General features: G+C 32.9%; 1 protein-coding gene across 3 annotated transcripts in view; it reads right to left on the bottom strand.

Moving 5' to 3' along the window:
* Positions 1–23,639, bottom strand: part of TRHDE (thyrotropin releasing hormone degrading enzyme) — a 393,091-nt gene that overhangs the window by 79,497 nt on the left and 289,955 nt on the right. For all 3 annotated transcript variants that reach the window (XR_010148080.1, XM_016923853.4, XM_016923855.4), the window contains exons 10-12: positions 18,467–18,555; positions 11,698–11,831; positions 11,544–11,599 (exon numbers count right to left, since the gene is read on the bottom strand). Coding sequence is in view for 2 of the 3 variants with exons in the window: in XM_016923853.4 (XP_016779342.1) it covers positions 11,544–11,599; positions 11,698–11,831; positions 18,467–18,555 (279 nt within the window). In the remaining variant the exon portion in view is untranslated. The remainder of the gene's footprint in view (positions 1–11,543; positions 11,600–11,697; positions 11,832–18,466; positions 18,556–23,639) is intronic.

Here is a 23,639-nt window from a genome sequence, read left to right as displayed (position 1 = left end):
GGGAAACTCTACAAAGATGAAAATTTAAAAACTGCAGTAAACTGGGAGGCCAGAGACTTAATTGCTCTGCACAGTAACTATTTTTCCGTGAATAATTGTAGTTTCACTATCAGTTGAAAAAGGTAAGTAATATTTCCCTCAACATGTCATGGATAAAATTCATGATCTGCCCTCAGCTTACACAATTAACTTTTCTATATTTGCACACTGGGAATGCAACACCAACTAATTTTTATCTATAGTTCTTTCTATTTTGGCATTTTTGACAGCATTCCCAATAACTGCCCTCTAATTTAGAGTGTGTTTAAGTTAGCATCCACATAAAATTCTGATATTCAATCATTATTGTCTTCAGGGCCTATTAGCCTTACTCGAATTTGTCAAACACAGACTTCTAGACTAACAATATTTTCTTCCTTATTGCAAACTCTTTTTTTTTTCCTTTTGGTTAGCATGACCACCTGGTGTCCTGGAGAGTTTATATTGAATTTCTGTTTAATCCTCACCCTAATTAGATGAAGCAGCTGAGCAACAGGAAACCTCTGCTACCTCCCGTTAGAGGCGTGAATCAACTGCACTCCAGGCCATTCCTAGTTTAGGAAGGAAGAATCTAATCTGTGATTCAAATGTGATCTGAGTTCACAGGGCCCAGAACTACTTCTTAGCTTCTGTGTTGGCCTGTACTCACATCTTAAACATTAAGCAAGCGTTGACATAGTTGCAACAAGTCAGATTTTCCTAATCTGATGTTTTCTTACATCCAAAATAGTGAAGGCCTCTTCACTGATACTCCACTCCACATAAGGATATTAGAAGCATTCCACAAGGAATAGCTCAAATTGCATGCAATTAAGAGAGAACATCATGTATTTCAAATCTCCTCCTAAGGCTTTACGATTTCCCACATAAACAAAGTGTATGTTACTTCAAATTAACCACTCACTTCATTGCACAAAATCTTAGAACTAGATTTCCTTTATCTTCTTCCCCAAATTATCACCTTTTCACAGTTAAAAATGGAATCTTTTATATTTATGACTACTGTAAAATAATGTAAAATGCTTATTTTCTATTATCTTATTCTTATCATGATAGCATTGCTACCTTGCCTATAGTTGAAGCCAAAAATAGATTTCATGAGTTCTGGGATAAAAAATATGAGCAGCTCTTTACTTTATCATTGGCTAATCAGCATGTTTAGTAAGAAAGATGATTATCAGAAGGCTCCTCTGACTCTTTGTTCTGAGGTGGGAAAAGATCGTAATGAGACAACTTAAAGCAATAAGTAATTACCCAAACATAAAGCCTGTATTAGTGCCTGTATTCATATATTCCTCATTTTAAAAATTTCTTTAGAGTTTAACTAATCATAATAAAAATAAGAGGATTTTTATTTTGAGTTGTTTGAGAAACAGAGTAGATAGAGATCTTTATAAAAATGAGGCTTTTACATTGACAGGACAAATGCCAGAAGGATTCAGTTTAATTTTTCAGTAGTCTTTGTCTACCTCAAAACTCTCATTTTCTTTTCTGGTAGAATAGAATGTCCCATTTTGGCTGAGTCCCTGTCAGACTTCTTACAACAAATCAAAAAGCAAGTAGTTTCTGTCCTCTTTAGCAGAAGCAAAACCAGGTATGCTTTAGTCATATTCTACTTCCTCTTAGAGTCGGCATTAGGATGTGTGTTTACAGATGGTTTGGGGCAGCCTAGGAAAGGGGTCGGTTCAGAAGATCAATGAATATGGTGGATTGTAAGGTAGTATAGAGGAAACAACAATGATATCTATTTACTGTGGAGTGACCATAAGTACGTGTTGTGAATGTAGGAAAGGGAGAGAATAAAAATAACATTTATTTAAATAACATTTATTTATTGTCAGTTATTTCATAGAGCAAGAATTTCAACTCTATGTAACCTGATAGCCAATGCTCTTATCAATTGGGAAAGGAAATCAAATTATACAGACTTAGATTAGTGTTTAAAATGTAAGACAAAGAAGAAAGAGAAAAGACGAAATGAATTTCTACAATACAGAAATGATCAACATATAAATTTTAATAAAATTAAAAATGATATGAAGAAACAGACATAAAATGACTTGTAGAGGCTATAGTCCCATACTAGCTAAGCAATTTCAAGCAAATGGTTGCCAACAGCCATGGTATAGACTGATCATGTTCAGGCATGTGCAGATAATAGTAGTCAGTTAAATGGCAGGCACCAGGCAGAGGCAGAGCTTCCCTCAGAAGATGATAAAAATAGTGACAAAAAGATAAGATTTTCCCAACACAAAGGCTCTATGTTGGCTATATGCTTATTAGGAGAATATAGGGACAATATGATATTTTTAGAGTACTGTTGCTGTCAAAGAGATATCTGCACTTTCATATTTATTGCAGCAAAGTTATTCACAATAGCCAAATATGGAATTAACCTAAGTTTCTATCAATGGATGAACTGATAAAGAAAATGTGGTATATACACAAAATGGAACACTATTTACCCATAAAAAAGGAAATCCTCTCATTTGTGACAACATGGATGAACCTGGAGGACATTATGTTAAGTGAAATAAGCCAGGCACAGAAGGGAAAATACCACATAATCTCACTTATATGTGGAATCTAAAAAAGATGATCTCATAGAAATAGAGACTAGAACAGTGGTTGCCAGAGGCTAGGGTTGTTGGAGGAAAAAGAGCTGGGAAGATATTGGCCAAAGGATTCAAAATTATAGTTATATTAAAGGAATAATTTCAAGAGATCTATTGTACAGCTTGATGACTATAGTTAATGACAATATAGTGTATTCTTGAAAAATGCTAAGAGTGAATGTTGTGTTCTCATCACAAAAATAATGTTAAGATCATGCACACAAGAATTAGCAATACTGAACCATTTCACAACATACATATACTTCAAAACTTCATGTTGTATATGATAAATACATAAAATATTATGTCAATTGAAAAAAATAAAATGGACCAAACCTACAGAATAATGTCAAAATACTTTGCTTTTACTTTCTACTCAGCACTCTCAGACAGTAGGCATTAATATTAAAACATTTTCTCCTATAGAGATGAAACACAAATTTGGTACTGGAAGGTTACAAATTTGCTTTTGATTTAATGCAGCACAATCTAAAAGTCTCTAAGAAAGTTTGCCATCCTTTAGAGCTACAAGCCTGCCCTTAATGCCTCAGGAGATTTGTACTTCTCGTAAGTACCTGGTATAGTAGCTCCTCATAAATCCTCATCCCAAGGACAACATCTGTGACTCCACCCTCAACAGATTTCTAAAGACAGCTCAAAGGAATGTATTAACTCAATCTCTAACCTTGAGCAAACCAGCATATTCCTGCAGAAACAGTGTAGCTTGAAAATCCAGAAATATACTCTAGGCTTTTACTGAGTTATAATAGAAATAAGTCTAAAGATTCCCAGCTTGTTACAGTTAAATGTCCTGAAAATGTTTTCAGACTATTTTTAACATTTATCTGTGGCAAAGTGTTGCATAAACTAAGACTAATTTAGAGGTGTTTTGGATATGAATTTTTAAATAATTGCATGCAGAAAGGTATAAAACAGGAATGCTTCAAGGTGACTTTTTTTTGCATGTCTCAAGACTGAGCCTTCACTGATGATGACAAATAGATAATTAGAATCCCCAACCTCAGAGATGTGAGAAATGTGATCTTTTGGGAATGGCCATGAAGCTCCTGGAAGGATTCACTGTGAGACACTGCTCATATCGTGGAACAACCTATACCGGTTAGAAAGGCTGAGAGGATAACAACAAGCTAATTTTAATAACTTTTGGTCAATGGTAGAAGAGTGGAAGCATATAGTCAACAATAAATCGTACTTTGCAATAAATAATTTTATAACTTTCAGGACTTCATAATCATTTAATATTTATCCTTTTGCACACATATTCTGGTGGTTTAACAAAAGATAACTAAGAGCTATAACCATACATGGACGCCACTCCCAGATGAATCTAATACAAACAGCTAAAGAGTCATCCTTCTCTCCATGTCCAATGACAGCAATAAACAATACATTCAAATCAATGTTCTATTATTATTAATAATGCTCATAATTTCATTGTAAAACACAACTAAAAGAAAAATGTTTATACTGAGATTTGTATAGTACTGTAAAAACAGAAAAAGATAGGGATTAAATAAATAATTTTGAAACGAAGCATCCTTCATAAAATCAACATTTATAAAGCATTAGGCAGGATATTAGAGGGATCTAGGATCCTTAATCAGGGTTTTCATGGCAGTTTTCAGTTGAAGTGATGTAGTCCTGTTATCTCCATTATAGAATGAGGAAATCAAAACAAAAAGTCCAGTCTGCCAAAGTATTTCTCACAAAAGGTTTATAATTCCTTCTCAATTTCATTTTTGAAACTTTAGCACATTACACATTTAAACAACCAGCTATCAAAGCAGGAAAAACTTCTACTCATCTAGCCAGGGTCAGGGTGCACTTGCTTTTCAGGCACATTATACTACTATTTTCTGCAATAAGTGAAAAAATGATTAACATATGTTTTGCAAGAGAAACCTTAAACGAGGTACGAGAGCCATCCAGAAGACACAAAAGAACTTCTAACAAAAACCATGCCGAAAAAAGGCCCAAAAGGAGCAAATTACTTCCACAGTTTGCAAATGTTGTTAAGGTTATTTTAACAATGCTGTTTCCATTTCTGAAACCAGGCTCAGAAATGAAAAAAAAAATCTGTAAGTTTTTGAAATGTTCTCATAATTTTCTTCTTCTTTAGCCATTATATTTTCAGTGGCTATTATGCTGAATTCCCAGGCTTCTAATATATCTCAAATGTATAAGCTGTTAGACAAGTAAATAAAAGCGTATTATTTTTTAACTTATATATTCATCAAACATATATTATGCATTACTGATGACTGCTCTCCAGTGCCTACAGCACTTTTTTTTTTTTTTTTTGAGACGGAGTCTCGCTCCGTCGCCCAGGCTGGAGTGCAGTGGCACCATCTTGGCTCACTACAAGTTCCGCCTCCCAGGTTCAAGCAACTCTCCTGCCTCAGCCTCCCGAGTAGCTGGAACTACAGGCGCCTGCCACCTTGCCCAGCTAATTTTTTGTATTTTTAGTAGAGACGGGGTTTCACCATGTTAGCAAGGATGGTCTTGATCTCCTGACCTCGTGATCTGCCCACCTCGGCCTCCCAAAATGCTGGGATTACAGGTGTGAGCCACTGCGCCCGGTGTCTACAGCACTTCTAAGAGGGACAAACATAATCTCTAGACACAGGTCCTTATGCTTTTTAATAAAACACTGATAATTTACAAAAAAAAACGTCTTATTTCTTAACAAAGTTTGTGAACTAAAAATAATTTGCCCTCATCATGGGAAAATTTGTAAACGACTGGATTTTTTAACAGAGTAGTCTATAACATAATTTTAAAAATGTTACACATGCTAAAAAAAGTATGTTATGATATTAAAAACACAATAGATTTGCACGTGTTTTGCAAAATTGAATATTCCAGGAAACTGGTGACTAAATTTTTAAAATTAACATAGTAACTGCCCAGGGCAAGGAGGACTATGATGATATTTATGATGATGATGATAATGATGATCATGATTTAACCCTGTAATGCTTTTGGGTATACACAATTTTCCAAATAATTTTCATGTATTTTGGATATTTTCAAATAATGCCATGTGAATTCACAACCCAGTGATATGCACATTTATAACTTTAAAAAATTGTACTCAGAGCATGTTAAAAGCTTTAAATACCCAACCCGTTGATTAAATTTTCTATTGCAAATCTTCTAAATATTTAGTTTCTATCATATAATAACTGATAAATAATTTCAACAATTAAGTAAGAATTTTCACCTTATCTAGCTGCCAATTCCACTCCAGAGAAATCTCAAATCTCTGCTTTATCCAAATTGTGCCATGAGGCATTGCTGCTGTAATAGTTCTGCCATACGTTTATTCTCTAGTTTATACTTTTTTTTTTTGCTTTCATTCTCTTACTTTTAAGCATTTAATGTATTTCCATAGTAAACTTTCACTCTCCCGATGGTATTTCCTATAGGATATTTTGATGTTTTCCATAATCTTCCTAGACCACACTAATTCTTTACTCCTTAATGCTTTCATAACATTTTATTCATAGAATGTATATACTGAATATAGTTAGTTACGTACCATGCATCTTCCCTGCTAGATTGTGAGTTCACTGAAAATAAGAAATGCATCTTGTTCACTTTTATATCCCCCAATATAACCATGCTTTATCGAAACAAACAAACAAACAAAAAACAAAAACAGGCAAGGCACTGTGGCTCACGCCTGTAATCCCAGCCCTTTGGGAGGCCAAGGTGGGTGGATCACCTGAGGTCAGCAGTTCAAGACTAGCCTGACCAACGTGGTGAAACCCTGTCTTTAATAAAAATACAAAACTAGCTAGGTATGGTGGTAGGTGCCTGTAATCCCAGCTACTCAGGAGGCTGAGGCAGGAGAATCACTTCAACCCAGGAGGCAGAGGTTGCAGTGAGACAAGATCACGCCATTGCACTCCGGCCTGGGTAACAAGAGTGAAACTCCATCTCAAAAAACAAAAAACAAATACAAACACCCAACAACACAAATATCTAGGCATTTTAGTTACTAATTTTAAAGTGCAAGCCATAATACAATAGAACTTGCAAGGCAATTAATTGATTCCCTAACTGCAAGCATTGAAATTTATAATATGTAAGTGTGAAAACAGTGCCAGACTGTAAAGCAGCATATACCTTTTCAAAAATGAGGAAATAACACAATATTACCAGAACCCATGTACATAAAACCATAGGGCTTAACTTTGGGACCTGAATAAATGAAGACAAATAACATTGTCATTGGAAAACTCAAATTTGAAAAGATGTTAATACTGTACAAATTGATTTATAAATCTAATGCATATCTAGTCATAACTGTAGTGTGATTTTTTAGTAGAGTTTGTCAAAATGACTCTAAAATTTATATTGAACGGAAATACGTAAGATTCTGAATAAGAACAAGATAAAATTTGGGCAACTGCAACATACAATAAATCTAAACCTATTAAAACAATATGATGGTGCAAAAAAGAACAAAGAGAGCAGTTAGGCAAAATAAAAAAAATCTCTAAAATATGGGCATTTGCATTAGGATAAAGATATCATTTCAAATCCACAAAAATTAAAACCTTTAAATAAGTAGGATTGAAATAATTGGCACTTATTAAAGTTAAAGAAAATTAGACCTTTACTTCATTCTAAACATAAAAATTGATCAGAGAAGGAAGGGTTGAAGAGACAGATGTAAAACAAAAACAATCTCTTAAGAAAAATAGAATATTTCAAAATCTTCAGACAGGGAAGCCCTATGTGAGACAGAACCAGAAAGCTATAAAAGGAATGCCTTGACATATATATTAAAAATCTCTGAATGATGATAACCACCACAAAGCTTAAAAATAATTAGCATAGTGTTGAGTGAAAACTACTGTAAAGTGTATGCTACAAAAAAGGATTAATATCCAAAAACATCCAAAATACATAGGAAAGTATAGCAGCAAATACCTTTGCTCATTTTCTATTAGGTTTTTAATCTTTTGTTTCTAATTTGGTGATAATTCACAGAAGAAAACATACAAACAGCAAATGTATATGAAAGGATGCACAACTTCTTTTAACCAGTAATGAATAACTTTTATAAAATCACTTTTGCCACTAGACTGTCAAAAGTTTAAAAAATATATACCATTCATTATAATGCAGGATTTGAGGAAATTGGGCCCGCTCACACATGGTTGATGGAGGGTTAAATTGGAAAAGGCTTCAGAATATAATTTCTAATATTATTTAAAAAGTCATACCCCAAATTCAACTTACAAAAGTAAATCTTAAAAAAATACACATACACAACAAAAGACTCCTCGTGGACACTCATTGCAATCTTGATTCTAATAGTGAAAAATTAGAAACAATAAAAGATCCCCAGATTTATTTTTATAAATGAGTCAGAGAATAGACTTTCTGTTCATAAAAAAAAAAAAGAACACTAAACAGTAAGAAAGTGTAAAGAAAAAATGGCTAGATAAATACATGCCAAATATTTTACCTGTGAGCAGGATAAAATGGCAGGGAATGAAGGGAGTAAAAGAAGATTTCATATTGTATCTCTTGTTTTGTTTTAGTCCTTTACAATTAGAATGCATTCAGGCAAATTTATATATTTAAAAAACAACCAAATAAAGAATGACTAGAGCAAGTTTGCTTAATCTCACAACAAGTCGTGGCATAAAGTTAATAGTCTAAATAATTAACAATTACTTTATCAATTCATGTAACAAATATACACGGGCACAATCCTGTAGCAAACATTAGGGTAGACAGTAGCAATAAACGGATGACACAAAGGCTTCTCCTCCACGTCATCGAAGAACTATCAGGAACCCAGAAAAGTAAGTGGTTGAGCAATAAGGTGATAATTGCTGTAACACAGATCCATAGAATATCACCTTACTTTTGCTGGGAAGGACAGATAAGTCCTCAATGAGGGTGGGTGAGTAAAATCATACATTTTTTCAATGTATGATAATAATCTCAATAGTCAAGGGGAATGAGGATAGCAAGAAATTTCATGTAATGGGCAAAGTCACTCTTACTTGAGGTCATGGACTCTGCTGTGTCACTCTTTGGGGTTGAACTACTTCCTCCACCCCTGCTCCAAAAGCTGTGCAGCCTTACCTAAGCAACTTAACCTCTCTTAATCTCAATGCCTCAGCTATAAAATGTCAACAAGTAACCACACCCACTCCATTGGTTCATTGAGAAGACTGATGGAGATCATTCATAAAAGCATCAGAACAGTACCTGGAGCGTAAGTATTTAATAAATATTTGCTATTCTTTTACGTGTTATCTTTAAAGAAGCCAAAGAGTGCACGATGTGTTTAGGAGATTGAGAGAAGGTTGATATAGATTGAATAGCAAAACTATGGAATATTTACAATACTACAATGAAATATGAATAATCCTTAACTCCAAGTAAGACCAGAGAATTTGCCTAAATGAATCTAAATTTGTATTTATTTACTCTAACTGTAATAGGAAAATTATCTCTTGAGCAATAAAACAAATTATAAATATATATTCAATGAGATTTGCATGTTTTTCTGGTGAATTTATACAAATGATCATGAAATTATTTACTTCAAACTTATAAGGCTCCCAAAATTGTAATCGAAAGCATCCAAAATTGGAATTGAAAGCAATGTTCTGTCTTAGGGAAGAAGAAATCTAATTTTTGAAAAAGAAATTTATCCACTAAAATTAAATAAAATATTTCATCTAAAAATAACTTCTATCATTTAATGCAGATGAGTCAACAGATCCCTTCCTTTTAATTTCCATCTGGCCTCTGTCATTAGGCTATCACTACTTACTTGCTTTCTCACCATCATTTCAAACCTGTAACGATTCACATGAACAACTGCCTCGAAACCCCTCAGTCCTTCTATATCCTCTGGCTCTTTTATTACAATAAATACTATTACTTCTAAGAAGCAGCTTAGTGTTCTGGTTAATGGCAGAGGCTCTGAAGACAGACCACCTGGATCCAGGCTGTGGCTCTCCCAATTATCAGCTGTGTGACCTCTCTGAGCTTCCATTTCCTCACACTTAAAGTGGGAATAGTAATAATATCTATCTACATATCTTATAAAGTTGTGAAAATTAAACAAATTACTATATATAAAATAGAAAAGCATTTGGCTCCTTAAAAGTGCTAAATAATTCTTAGCTAATGAAAACAGCTTTCTTTGAGTTCCTTACCCTTTCTTTGTGGTACTCAACACCTCACTCTCTCTTTTTCTGCTTCTCTTTCAGTACATTATCACATTAAATACATTATCCTTCTGGCTTTCTGGACTCTCTAAACTTCTGTGCCAAAATAATCTTTCTTTCGTACATAAAACTTTCTACAAAGACTTCAGATTTTACTGCAGAGCAAAAGCTACATATTAATCATTATCTCCACACATGACTCAGCAGGCCTTTATGTAGCTCTATTATTTCTAAATTTTTGCCCAATAAGATGGTGCTATGGCATGGAAAAGCCTTCGTTTATCTTTACTAGAACTGAACCCCAGTTCTTATTACACAAATACATTAATTGGTACAATTTCATTAGCAATTTCCACGTTGTTGATAAGTTGTCCTTAGATTTGCCATTCAATTATTAGGCAAATGTGTGCCTAAAATTGTACATGCCTGGTCAGAATGAGGCACTGATACAGCATCACTCACCAAATAAGAAAACTATTAGCAATGTTTTTTATTTCTTTAGTAGCAATAAGGGAGGCAAAAGTCAGAGTATTTTTTTAAATACAAAAGCACCTGAAATTTTTTCCTTTACACCCTCTATATATTTATGTTGTCCCCTCTATATTGCTTGTTTCTACAAAAATCAATCTCTGCAATTTGATCCCAAACTTTGGCTTTGCTTCTATCAAAGTAATTATCAAGTCTTCTATGTGTAAGCTTATTATTTTGATGGATTAGAATCCTGTAGTGTGTAATATGCTTTTTAACATATGGAAGAGAATTGAATTTTGATTGAATACATAAACTGTAAAAGCAGTTTCAGGTCCCATGAAAAAAAGCCTATTACTAAAATAAGTCATGTGTTAATATCAGCACTACTAACTAACCAGTTTCCCCTGATTATCTTAGAAGAAAATGTGGCAAATCATGATAACCAGGTAAGTAGAGAGAGTCACCTATGTCTTAATTGACAGCTTGTATAATTTGATTATTAAAATTAAAACTGTACTTGGCTGTGAAACAGTATGAAATATTAAAGGGACTGAGTTTGTTTTACATTTTAGTCTCAAAATTGAGCAAATAGCTTCAGTTTATGAGCAACATTTCATTTAATGACTATTCAAAGGAATAACTAATTTGAATATTATAAATCTAATTATTAAAATAACACAAATATTACTATAGTACAACTAAAGTCTTCTACAAGATTGATATATATTTTGTCAAGAACGGTCTTACCCAGTGGAATATTTAATTCTGTTTTGCAGCATAAGCTTCTTAGAATGAATAACATTCAAAAACATTTTTAAAAGATATACTAGTATATATCAGGGAAAAATTGCCAATGCTTCAAGGTAATTTCTATCAGAACTTAAATATGGCCCAATGGTCACTTTATAGAGTTCATTAATGAATTTGGGAAGAGACTATTAATCTTCAGTGTTAAATCGACCTTGTGGAGAAATTCATCAAGCTTATCCTGACTTAGAAATACCCTATAGCTATTATTGATAGAAAGTTTGGGAGACTAATTAGAACTCATATCCAAAGTCAAAGAACATAAGATAGAAATAGATTTTTTTAAATGTCCTAAATAAAAGACATATACATATTATGCAGTTTAATACAGGAAGTCTTGCAGGCACAAGTTTTTATTGGGGAGATCCACAGGAAAACATACCTGGCTAGGCTGAAGGCATCATCGATCAAGCCCGCTCGGTTACTGACAGAAAGAACCTGAGGCCAATTAGAAAAAATAATAGGATAATTTAGGATTAAAATGGCAGGTGTTCACATATCAAAAAATATCTTTGATAAGCAAATCTGGAGTGTACCTCATGATTCCGGATTAATTGATCAATTAATAATCTCCAGTTCCTTAGGTCATAGTTGACTCTAAAATAGCCAGTTTGATTGATGTTCCCCAGCAGCCAGCTTCCTTTGTCCAAATAAGTTATTCTGTGGTGCTCTGAAAAAAGCATTTTTGGGATAGATTTCAAACTTCAAGAGTTAAAATGAAATGAAGTATGTTTTCTTAATGCCAGATATAACAATACCAATAATTAAGTGAATGTCATCTTACATACCTAATTGAAGCCTACTCTTTAATTAATCACTTGCATCTAGAATTTGCTAGAAAAACCTTTAATTGGTTACTCACTATCATCTCAATTAATTGTTTTCTTATAATTAGCATTTTTGTTCTTGACAAAACCCCATTACTTATACATAATTTTCTTTCTCAAAGTAACTGTAACCTAGAAATCTACCACTGTATTCAGGCAACTTCTAATTAGATCGTATGGGGATATAAGACTAGAATGAAAGAAGAGGTTTTAGATGCATATTCTACTAATTCAATTCAGTAAGAAAATATTAAAACAATAGAGCTCATTTACTTGAAAGTCACTGTTGTTTGCCTTTTTTCTTGTGCTTTCTTGAGAGAACTAATAAATAACAGACTTTTCAACATCATCAATAATGCTAGTAAAATAAATCTTACTTGTTCAAGATTTTAATATTTCCATATAGAATTAGAAACAAAGATAATAAATTCTGCTTATTGGGATCACTTTGGAAAATGGTAATTTGATTATCCTCACCAGCTAATTCAATTAACAGAAGCCAATAAAAAGTAAAAACAATATTATAACTTCTTACATATTTAACTCCTTCAAAAATAGTACAGAGAGAGGACACTATTCACTGCACATTTAGCCTTTATTGACTCCACAGAAACACAGTTCACAGTTCTAATAATTATGTTGTTGATTTTCAGGTCTCATGTTACATAAAATTGACACAGTGAAGTTGACTTTAAACGTATACACATACGCACAGACATACATACTCTGACATCCAGGTGAAAAAAAATCAAAACCACATGGGTCTCCTCTAATTTCTACAATGACTCAGAACCATAAAAGGCATCACAGAAACCATAAGCTTCTGGTCTGAGTAGGGATACATCTCTAGTTCTTACTCCAATGTCAAAGTTTTTACACATTCAGACTTCAAAATAGAAAATAAATTTTCCCTCTCATTACCGTGAAGGAATACATTTACAGAGTACTCTCTCTCAAGTAGAGACTACACAAGAAGAGTTTATACCAGAAAACATATTGGGTGGACATAAATGACCACTTGTTTCTCAGGTCTGGAATGAAGTGAACTAATAAACCCAATGCATATTATAGATGATCAATTTTTTTAAATCTGCAGTAAAATAGAATGTACTTCTACCCCAAAGTATACTGAATATAAAAATTTAATCTTTATCATTTCCAATATCACAACTTCCCACCACCTTTATAAATTGTGTCTATTAGAACAGATAAAGAAATAAGTCTCAGACAGGTTAATTGAATTACCCAAGAAAGGAAGTGGTTCATCTTATATCTCCTGCTTTCAGTGTCCAAATTTTTACTATGCTATATTCTATTGAGACAAGATGGTATAACACTTTTACTGTAATATGATATACATTTTTCACATTCTAATGTTGATTTGAAAGGGAGAAAATGGCACTGGAAAAAGAATTAGAGTACTATATTCTTTTATAGTACAAGAGTACTAGAGTACAAGAAAAGCTAAATTCTTGTCTCAGCTTTCCTATACGTAAGTGTTTAAATTTATGCTATTGATTCTCTTTGGTCCTCAATTTCCTTACTTGTAACGGGAGGGACAAATAATGGCCCTTAAGGTTCTTTCCAAATCTATGATTCAATGGAAGAAGACATTTATATGTACTATTTTTATATACTATACTTAATCCATGGAACTCAGAAAAATAAATCATCAGATATTTTTTCTAAAATGCAAATGATTTATCCAGTCTCCAGAACTATGACTGTATAGTTTTCAAAATTTAGTGTGTTTATTCAAACAATTGCTGCAAAAATTTAGAATTTCATATCTATTTTAAAGATGTAAAAATGACTACACAAATAAATGAGAAAATACCATTCTTTAAAATTAAAATAACCTCAAAAAAGAGATCTTAATTAATAATGTCTGAATTCGGTGAATGAAAATTGAAACTTAAATATTGAGAATGTTGTTTCTTTTTTATTGTAAAAACCTTAGCAACCTTGAAGGCAGAATTAATTAATCTCTAAGTGTCTTCAAGTATACTAAGATTTTTATAACACAAAATATTTAAAGTCTACTTGAATTCACTTGAGCTGAGAAAAGTTGATAAATTTTATCTAAGAAGTGTTATTTTTTTCAAAAAGTATAATGTTAAAGCAAGTTTAATATATAAACACATACTTTGGATTTTCACAAGTTTGAAATGGTCATGCATTCCTGTAACAGTAACTATATTTTTAGTTATTTCCTGTTCACATTTTAGATAACTAGAATAACTTAGCCCCATTTGATTTGCTTGAATCTAGTTTTTAAACTTAATTTCAACAACTTATAGATATGATATAGTCAAATTTAAGTTAATATGTATATTAAAATAGGAAAATAATTGCTGTACCTTCTACACCGTCTGACCAGAATAAGAAAGACAGGCTTCTATTGTTTTTAAGTATGTCATTATTCAATTTACTACTAAAACCTGAAGGTTATTACTGGTCATGAATATTTTTATGCCTTTGTTACAAATGAGATCGTTGGAGAAATGATTCCCTGAAAATTTTTGTAATAGATTTTTAAATATCTTTTCAGTTCTAGTTAATTATATCCCTAAAATGTTCTTCAAATTAACTGATGGCAAGCAATGAATTTTAAAGAGCTCTTTTCCAATGGCCTAATGAGGTATGGTATTTGATGAGTACCATAATAAAATGTATGGAAGTTATATGTCGATGCTGGCAATAATAATTAAAAAATATATTTAGAATGTATCCAAAATGGCACAAGGCTTAGACTATTGAGGTACAGAGTAGTTGGTATTTTATAAGATTTTATATTTTTTACTTTTCTGTTGGAATAAAAAGGGAAAAGAGATTAGGTATCTCTATGCAATATTTGCTGGTTGCAAAGAATTGGAATTTAAAATTTTTTTAAAAAGGTCAACCAGAGTAAAAATGTGAGACAAACTCAGGGAAAATAATACATATTGGTCTTCTCACTCGACTCTTGTGAAAATCAAATGAGGATATTTTGTAAAACCTATAAAGAATCATGTGCATATAATCAAAGACATCATATTAAATAACTGACAGATCCGTAAAGCAATCTACCATAGCAATAAATCGTGTGTGTGTGTGTGTGTGTGTGTGTGTGTGTGTGTTTGCAGAGTCAGGGGAACGGTAGGAAGCAAAGGAAGCTAACTTTCTAAAGCCACCTCTTTACGTAACCAACTGATATTTTGGACAAATTACTTCTCAAGCCTTAATTTCCTCATTTGTAAAATGGGGACAAAATAATGCACATTTGAAAGGTTGTGAGTCTCAAATAAACCAGTGCTTCAAGAAAGCACTACTGCATTATGCTACTTTTCATGTTTGCTTTAATTTTCAGGATCAATTTCTCTTCTATTTTAATATTTTCTTTCCTAACATGTGGCATTACATTTATTCCTCTCCATGAACCATTAATTGAATAGCCAGTCAACATGCAAGCTACTACATTTACAAATGTCTGAATTTTTGGTATTTGCATAATAAGAATGAAAAAGATAAACACTTCACAACCTGTTTTCTAAAACTGAAAAATTGGTTTAAAAATTATTTTTAGGCTAAAATGATCTATGCTTTACCTTGGCATTAATTAAATATTTATCCAAAGTACTTTCAAAAATTGAACTGACAAGAATATAGGACGATCCAAATCTAATTTGTACTTTATATTATCCACCACTGACTGCCTTAATATCATGTAGATAAAATCTGTATCACTAAGGACAATGAAAAACTACAAAAACATTGACCTGATTGTTATAATTAAATATGGAACTGTTTTACATATGTTTAAAAGAATTTAACAGAATTTTTTCTTCATGTTTTTGTGGAAAAACAGTTTTCATTGTGATTTAGTTGACAATATCTTGAAAAAGAGGAGATGGGACAACACACAAAAGGAAACAAAAATTAACAATCTTTTATAATTTTTTCCTAATTTTTGTTTGCTGTTAAATTTTTATTAGTCATCAGAACGAAGGACTTCATAAAAAAATTTAATACAATTAAACTGGAACTGAAAAGGCAAAACAGGAAAGTGCTCAGTCCTTTAGATGCCTCTTGTAAACTTTGCAGATTTTTGTATTTACAAAATTTTCAGAAAACATTTCAGGAAACATTATCTTCGTATGGGCAATCTGCAAAAGTTTTAACATTCTAAATGTGGCAATGTTATATCAAACAGAAGATAGTGCTATGAATGTGTCCTTTTTCATTAAAATGTCCAAGTCGCACCTTACACAACTTTGGGGTGAGGGCCTGTGCCATTCATATCACAGCCTGTGCAAATAGCGCCTCCTACAGTTATCTACTGCGCAAACGCTGCAGCTGTATATTAGGACCATACATATCAAGATAGGTGATATTTTAGGCAAACATATGGTTTGAACCAATACATTGTTTTATTCTTGAATAATAATGAAAGACTGTAAAGGAAAGCAATCCCCCAAACATAACCCGTGGCTATTGGTCAAGGAAAGCTGGTATACTACTCTTTTTTTTTTTTTTTTTTTTTTTGAGACAGAGTCTCTCTCTCTCACTCAGGCTGGAGTGCCATAGCGCGATCTCGGCTCACTGCAACCTCCGCCTACTGGGTTCAAGCAATTCTCCTGCCTCAGTCTACCGAGTAGCTGGGATTATAGGTGCCCACCACCATGTCCAGCTAATTTCTGTATTTTTAGTAGAGATGGAGTTTCATCATGTTGGCCAGGCTGGTCTCAAACTCCTGATCTCAAGTGATCCACCTGCCTCAGCCTCCCAAAGTGCTGGGATTACAGGCATGAGCCACAGCGCCCAGCCTGGGATACTATTCGTGATATTCTGTGAGAGATAAAAATACATCATGCATAACAGCATGGAAATAACTAAGAAGTTAGAAGAAATGGACCCGGAAAGGTATCCACCAGAATTACTCATCCTGAATCCTTGCACTATCTAAAAGTGAAGTTTTGGGCTAATCCCCACATTTGATCAGTATCTTTACCCTCTTCTAATTTTCCCATTTCCATTCTACCTTCCAAAGAAAAATATTCTACCTTATTTCTGAAGATAGTTCTATCACACCTCACAGGAATCCTATAGAGCGATGACTTCTTTCTAATTTTATCATTATAACAACTCACTGCTCTCCCTCATCATTTCACAAACAACTTATGTAGACAAACAACTACATGACAGGAAAAGACAAATACAAAATCAAATAATACAGGAAGTGTGAATTCAGAATCACAATATAAATACTAATTCCAGTAATTGAAAGAATAGATTATAATAAACAATTTAAAAGGAAAAAAACACCAACAAATTTTAAAGTATTTCAATGCATTGCTACATTACTTATCAATGCTTCATATACAGTGTATATAAATAAAAGCATATGTTTTTGTCATATGTCTTTATGTGTTAGAAATACAATAACCTGAAAATGTATGTAAACATCTGCATGGAACTGTAAGTGTTCGTACTGCTGACAACCAGATTAGATTTTACTGTAACAACTTTTTCTTGCATGTATACATATATGTATTTTGAGCACTTAAACCTCCCTTATAATAGCAAGGCTGAGGAGAAGAAACTGTTTGTTTATTTATTTATACCTCACCCTATTTCAAATAAAAAATTTGTGGCTTTTTAAACTAAGGCTTATGAAAGAGCAAAATAACATCAATTAACAGCATCTGAGGAAGGAGTAAGAAAAACAATATCTGGGCACACTTGACTATCTAAATCTAAATGAAATGTTATATAAAAGATGATAATTGGCTTTTTCTCTAACTCAATGGAAAACAGAAATAAAAGGGACCTGTTTCACACTGTAGAATGAAGGCTATAGTTTGGATTCAAGAAATAGCTTTCTGACAGTAAATTGAAATAGGTCACTATCTTATTTGGAGATATTTAGAAAGAGAATAGAATCTCATCTCTCTCTGCTCCTTGAGGTTTGACCCCACCTAAGAGATGGCTTGCTAACCTGTCCAAGCCCCCCACCTTCTGGCCCTGTAATTATATAATTCCATGGAGAATATTGCCTCTCTCACCCTTTAAAGAGACAGTCTGGTAAAGAGAAGATAGGAAAGTGTAAAAATGAGACCTGTGTTTTCAGTATTTGGCATACTCTTCTCTTTGAGGTTATAATTATAATTACATGTGGACTTATAAAGAAATACAATTTTAAACACCTAAGATTAGTATTACACTTATTTTTAAGTTTTCTCTCTACCATTAAAGAAACAAATAAATTTAGTAATTACATAAACAAACTGAAATTAGACTATTTAGAAATTAGACTATTCTATTAATTTAGAAATTAGACTATTTATCAACCCTAATTTTATAGGGTTGATAATCATTCCTTTATATTCTCTTTCTAATTTGTCTTTATTCACATTTTATAACAGCTGAAACCAGAGGTTAAGTTGCTAAACAATTCTCTGAAACCAGATACTTCCTCAGGGGAGAATATATAGTTTACCTGATTTGTTAGACACCCAAATAATTGCTTCTGAAGACACATGGCTTCTATTTCCTACCACAATAGTTAATGGAATCTGCCACAGGTAACTGCAAAATAAAAGAAAAGCTTTAAGAATAAAAATAACTATATCGAAACAAAAACAAAAAACATTTCCCATGCGCCTTCTGTGTGATTTTTATTACCCTCATTAGGTGAACTAAAAAAAAATAATTCCAGTCACAAAAGTAAGGCATAAGTCAAAAAGATGAATTCACTCTTTCAATGCCATTAAGAAGACTTGGCCTTTAAGAATTTTAATTGCAGTGCAAAGAGAACTGCCAACAAAACCATTTTTCTTGGGGGAAAAAAGATTCGCATTTTGAATTTGAAATAGAAAGTACCTAATATCTATACACCTGAGCCATATTGATTAAAGTCTAAACATAACTTCTTTCTACTTGTTTTTATGTTAGATTAAGACACATTTCAGTGGCTTCATGCATTTACATTTTAATATTCTCCTTATTTATTATCTAATGACTCTGTAGGACACTATTAATGTACTTTACAGAAAAGTTAATATGACATATCTAAAGTTACTCAGCAGAAAGAAAAAAAAACTAGTCAGATTCCCATACAATCCAGATCAATAGAAAGAATATTGTGGGACACACTTAATGCTCTGTTTGGTGAAATGGAATTTCTAGCTTGATGTGTCAAAGCATCCACCAACATGCAGGGACCAATCATGAAACTCAACTATTAAAGAGAAGCATTTTGTAACATTTACCTTTTTATAGGATAAAAATTGAGGCCTATACTTATACATGCAGTAATGTCAGTTTAATCTCAAATGAATAGCCAGAGATATGCTGGATGGTCTTACAATAAGTCCAATGACTATATTTGTTTCCTTCTTGAAATATAGCCAGATTATTTCAATCTATCATTTCACCATTATCAATAGGGTAGCCAACAATTCCAGTATGGAAAAAATATTTTTCTGTTTTAGAAATGTAAGACAAGATATTGCGTGATCTCAATAACTGTGAGAATAAATAAAGAATTAAAAAATGTTCGGGAAACATGCCTGGGGATAATAAACATTATAATGAATATGTCTTTTGGGGAGTGAGAGAGAAGGACATTTCCTATGACTCTGTCGTGTGAAATTTGACTATTTTATTATTCCATGTTTTGCATTCACAATAAACAGAATTCAGTAATAGTAAAGAGTCCAAATGGAAGGTTGGAAGAAATTCATAATTTTATACCAATCCTATCTCCAGTATGGAAAATCAAAATAATATGTTTACAGTTCTTAATTTTAAAACTATATCCTATACTTAATGAAAAAAAAACATTTTGGAGGGCAAACTATGTGGAGATACTATGCTATACTAATAAGGACTCCATATAATCGGTCTGGTAATAAAACAATTTATAATAGCAAAATCTATATTGACTCTTTAGACAGTAGTTCATGAACAACAACTCACGTAAACTCTTTAACAAATACTTCCAAGCTTTCAATATAGGTTTAAAAATATGCCCCAGATATTTAATGACAGATTTGAGGAGGAGACAAAGAACTGATCTATTTCATTAACAGTTGTTCTCTAAAAATATTGGGTCTCTCTTGGTTAATTGGAATACTTAGTTAAGAGACCATGATGCCCAACTATGAGTCTGATTCTCAAATTAAATGATAAGCTCATTTTTGTGTACCTAGATCTTGAAAAAGCCTGAAAATAGAAGGCATTTCTACTCTAAATCATAAATTACTATTGAATCTGATTGAATGCACTTGGAATAAAATGAAATAAAAGGCATAAAACCCATCGATAGGTAAGACAGATTAACTTCATAAACTTGACTTTAGTACATATCTTCCATATTGAGTTGGTTCAGCTAAATTGTGAAGCCAAATAAGTACTGGTTAAAAGGCAAAGAATATATAAAATTGAGGACATTTAAAAATTCTCAAGGACAAATGTGTCTTTTTTGTAGCATGATCATAAAATGTTTGTGAATCATTGCCCCTAATATAAATAAACATAATTTCCATGTATTTAAATTATTTATTCTAAACAACTAGAGATTATGATAAAAGTTGGTTTGTTTCTATATTTGGGTTTTAGAAAAAAATATCTAAAATACAGGAAAACGATTCACATAAATACGTGCATGTCAATACCACATACATACAGCACTTCCTAAATGTCAGGCATTGTATCACATAGCTGTTCAGATACAAGTTAACTATAAGGTTAACTAAGTTAAACTATAAACCTTATAGTTATAACTATAAGGTTTGGGGATACAAACTTTGAGGCATTTTTTAAAACTTAAAAAAAATTTATTATTTCATAAGAATAATTTTTCTCTACTCTATGTGTGTTTCTGTGTATGCACACACATAACGAAAATCTACATATAGTAACAAAGACAAATTAAAAGTTCCAAGTTACCAAGCATATTTGAAATTTGTATTTATTTTTGAAATACCGTACTGTTAATACATTTCATAGCTTTCAAAACATCATATATGTGGACTTTTCATAAATTTCATTTTAAAATCAAGGAAAGCCTGATAATTATGTTGCTTTGTGATTATAACTTAAAAGACTAGAAGACCCTAAACATAGTTTAGTGAAAAGCCCTCTATGTTGTAAAGAAATCCAAGACTGCAATGGATTATATTTAAAAAGATATTAGAAAAAATAACTTAGGAAATTAGATTGTGTTCCAGCTGTTTCAGTTTAACTTGAATTTTCATCACGTTATTTTAAGCATTAAAAAAAGACCCATCAAGATATTTTTTTCTTTAACAGTTCCTGGGACTGACTCTCTTATCAGTCGTTTTCATTGTTATAATAAAGCAACTTTTATTCTAATGATTATATTAAGGTAGCAAAGAATGGGTGCATATAAACCTGAATGAGACATCTTTTTATAAAATAGCATCAATATTAATGAAGCATTTGTCCAGACTTTGTGAAAAACTGTTCAGATGTCACCGTCATCAGGGCATTAAGAGAAGGAAAGTATGACGGTGGAGGTTAGTAAAATTCTCTGCAGCAAAGAACACTGAGAAGCTCCTCAGTGTATAGGGAGACATTACTTTACATTGCAATGCATTAACTGTATAATGAAAAAGGCTACGCAAATTCACAACTTCCCAAGTACCAAAATTCTAGAATATATTTTATACTCCGTTACACATCAGCTAACTTTATGTGACTATTTAGTTATGTAAAGATCTTTCCTTTCTATGTTGTAATACAACTATTACATATAAAAATATAATTACTGGATTCACTTAAAATGTTCTAGGCATATTGCAGTGATGTTCTAGTATTTCTTAGAAAAATGAAAAGACAAATAATTGATTTTCCTGGCTCAGAAAATATACAGATTTCACAGGATTTCTGGAATAGATCGGTAGTTGGTTTTACTCCATCAACTGTTTGCATTGTAAAATAAAGATCTAGGAAGGCTATATACATAGGCCAGAGAGAATCGTATTGAAGCTTTGACCAGGATGTTATAGTGAATTAAATGATCAATAATATGAAATTGTAATAATAAATTTTCAGCTACAAGCTCTATAATTGCAAAATGAATAGAAAGTCATTTTTGAGACTAATAGGATGTCCTGCATTATCTTACTCTTAATATTTTATATGCCAAGTTCTCAGAGTTCAAAATCATACATATGGCTCACGCCTGTAATCCCAGCACTTTGGGAGGCCGAGGCGGGTGGGTCACGAGGTCAGGAGATCGAGACGATCCTGGCTAACACGGTGAAACCCTGTCTGCACTGAAAATACAAAAAATTAGCCGGGTGTGGCGGCGGGCCCCTGTAGTCCCAGCTACTCCGGGGGCTGAGGCAGGAGAATGGCGTGAACCTGGGAGGCGGAGCTTGCAGTGAGCCGAGATCGCGTCACTGCACTCCAGCCTGGGTGACAGAGCAAGACTCCGTCTCAAAAAAAAAAAAAAAAAAAAAAAAAAAAAATTCATATGTATGATTTTATAATTCCAGAAGACAAACCGACAAAGCTGTCTAGATGTTACATATGCTTATACAGCCTTGGAGAAATTCTTCCTTTAAAGAATCAGACTCCTGGCTGGTACATCTGATGTATGTTATAGGTTGACAGAATATTTTTGTTCAAAATTTGTTCTGTCATCTGCGTGTCCTTTATGTTTTTCTGCATCAGTGATGCTTGTGTCACACTGATCATTCTCAAAGGCCTGGCCCGAATCTCTCTAACTTGGCCACAGTCAAGTAGTTTTTATGTACTTCCTGGCAAGGCCAGAGTTGATGCCTACCCTTGTGCTTGTTTTGCCTGGGGCCAGACATCAGAAGATTAGAAACAGCACTTGGCAGATGTGGGAAATCCAGGCTCGGGGAAGAAGCATTGACAGAGTCAGCCCCTAAAGGTGGTGAGAGTGTGGCAGGGTACTAGCACATTCCATGAGTCTACACAGTTGGATTTCAAAGGGTAGCATGTTGAAGGTAAATATAGACTGTATATGGAGAGAGAGATAGAAGACTCTGCTTTCCTAAATCGGATTCCAAATGTAGTCACCAGAAACATTCATGAATTTCTCAGTCACTTAGATTGAGTGACTGGCTGGTCTTGGAGCCAGCCTACAGGAGAACAATTTCCATTCTTCTTAGAGATGACAAAGCAAACTTAATGTCTGTTCCAGATCTCCTAGACATGGGTGAATGATAAAGTCAGACTCCTAATTTTCCAAGGTAATGGGAGACAGCATGAGTAACCCAATCCAAACATCTCATTGCCTTTATCAATTTTAACTTCTCTCCCTCTTTCTGTAGCTCCCATCCCCCACCCCCGCCCCCAGCCCTCACTGGAACGAAAGTCTTACTAGGGCATCTTAAATGAAATGAAATGGACTGATTCAAGTTTTAATATCTTTCTTTGGCTCAGACTTTAATCAGACACAAAATAGAAAACATAAAGTAGAAAAGAAAGAAAAATGCTATTTGCTGAGTTATCAGTAATTAAATGAGTTTCAGCAGAAAGTTAAAGAAACAACAAATAAAGATTCTGTGTATGCTGTCTGTTTATTGATTTTAAACACTAAAAATGAGAAAGAGAACATATGTTGATATTAAGTGGCATTAATCATTAGATCATTTTAAGGTATCGTTTTAAAT

This window comes from Pan troglodytes, chromosome 10 (assembly GCF_028858775.2).
Source record: "Pan troglodytes isolate AG18354 chromosome 10, NHGRI_mPanTro3-v2.0_pri, whole genome shotgun sequence".
NCBI classification, from domain to species: domain Eukaryota; kingdom Metazoa; phylum Chordata; class Mammalia; order Primates; family Hominidae; genus Pan; species Pan troglodytes.
The sequence above is the reverse complement of the archived record's forward strand: the minus strand, read 5'-3'. Positions and strand labels throughout refer to the sequence as shown.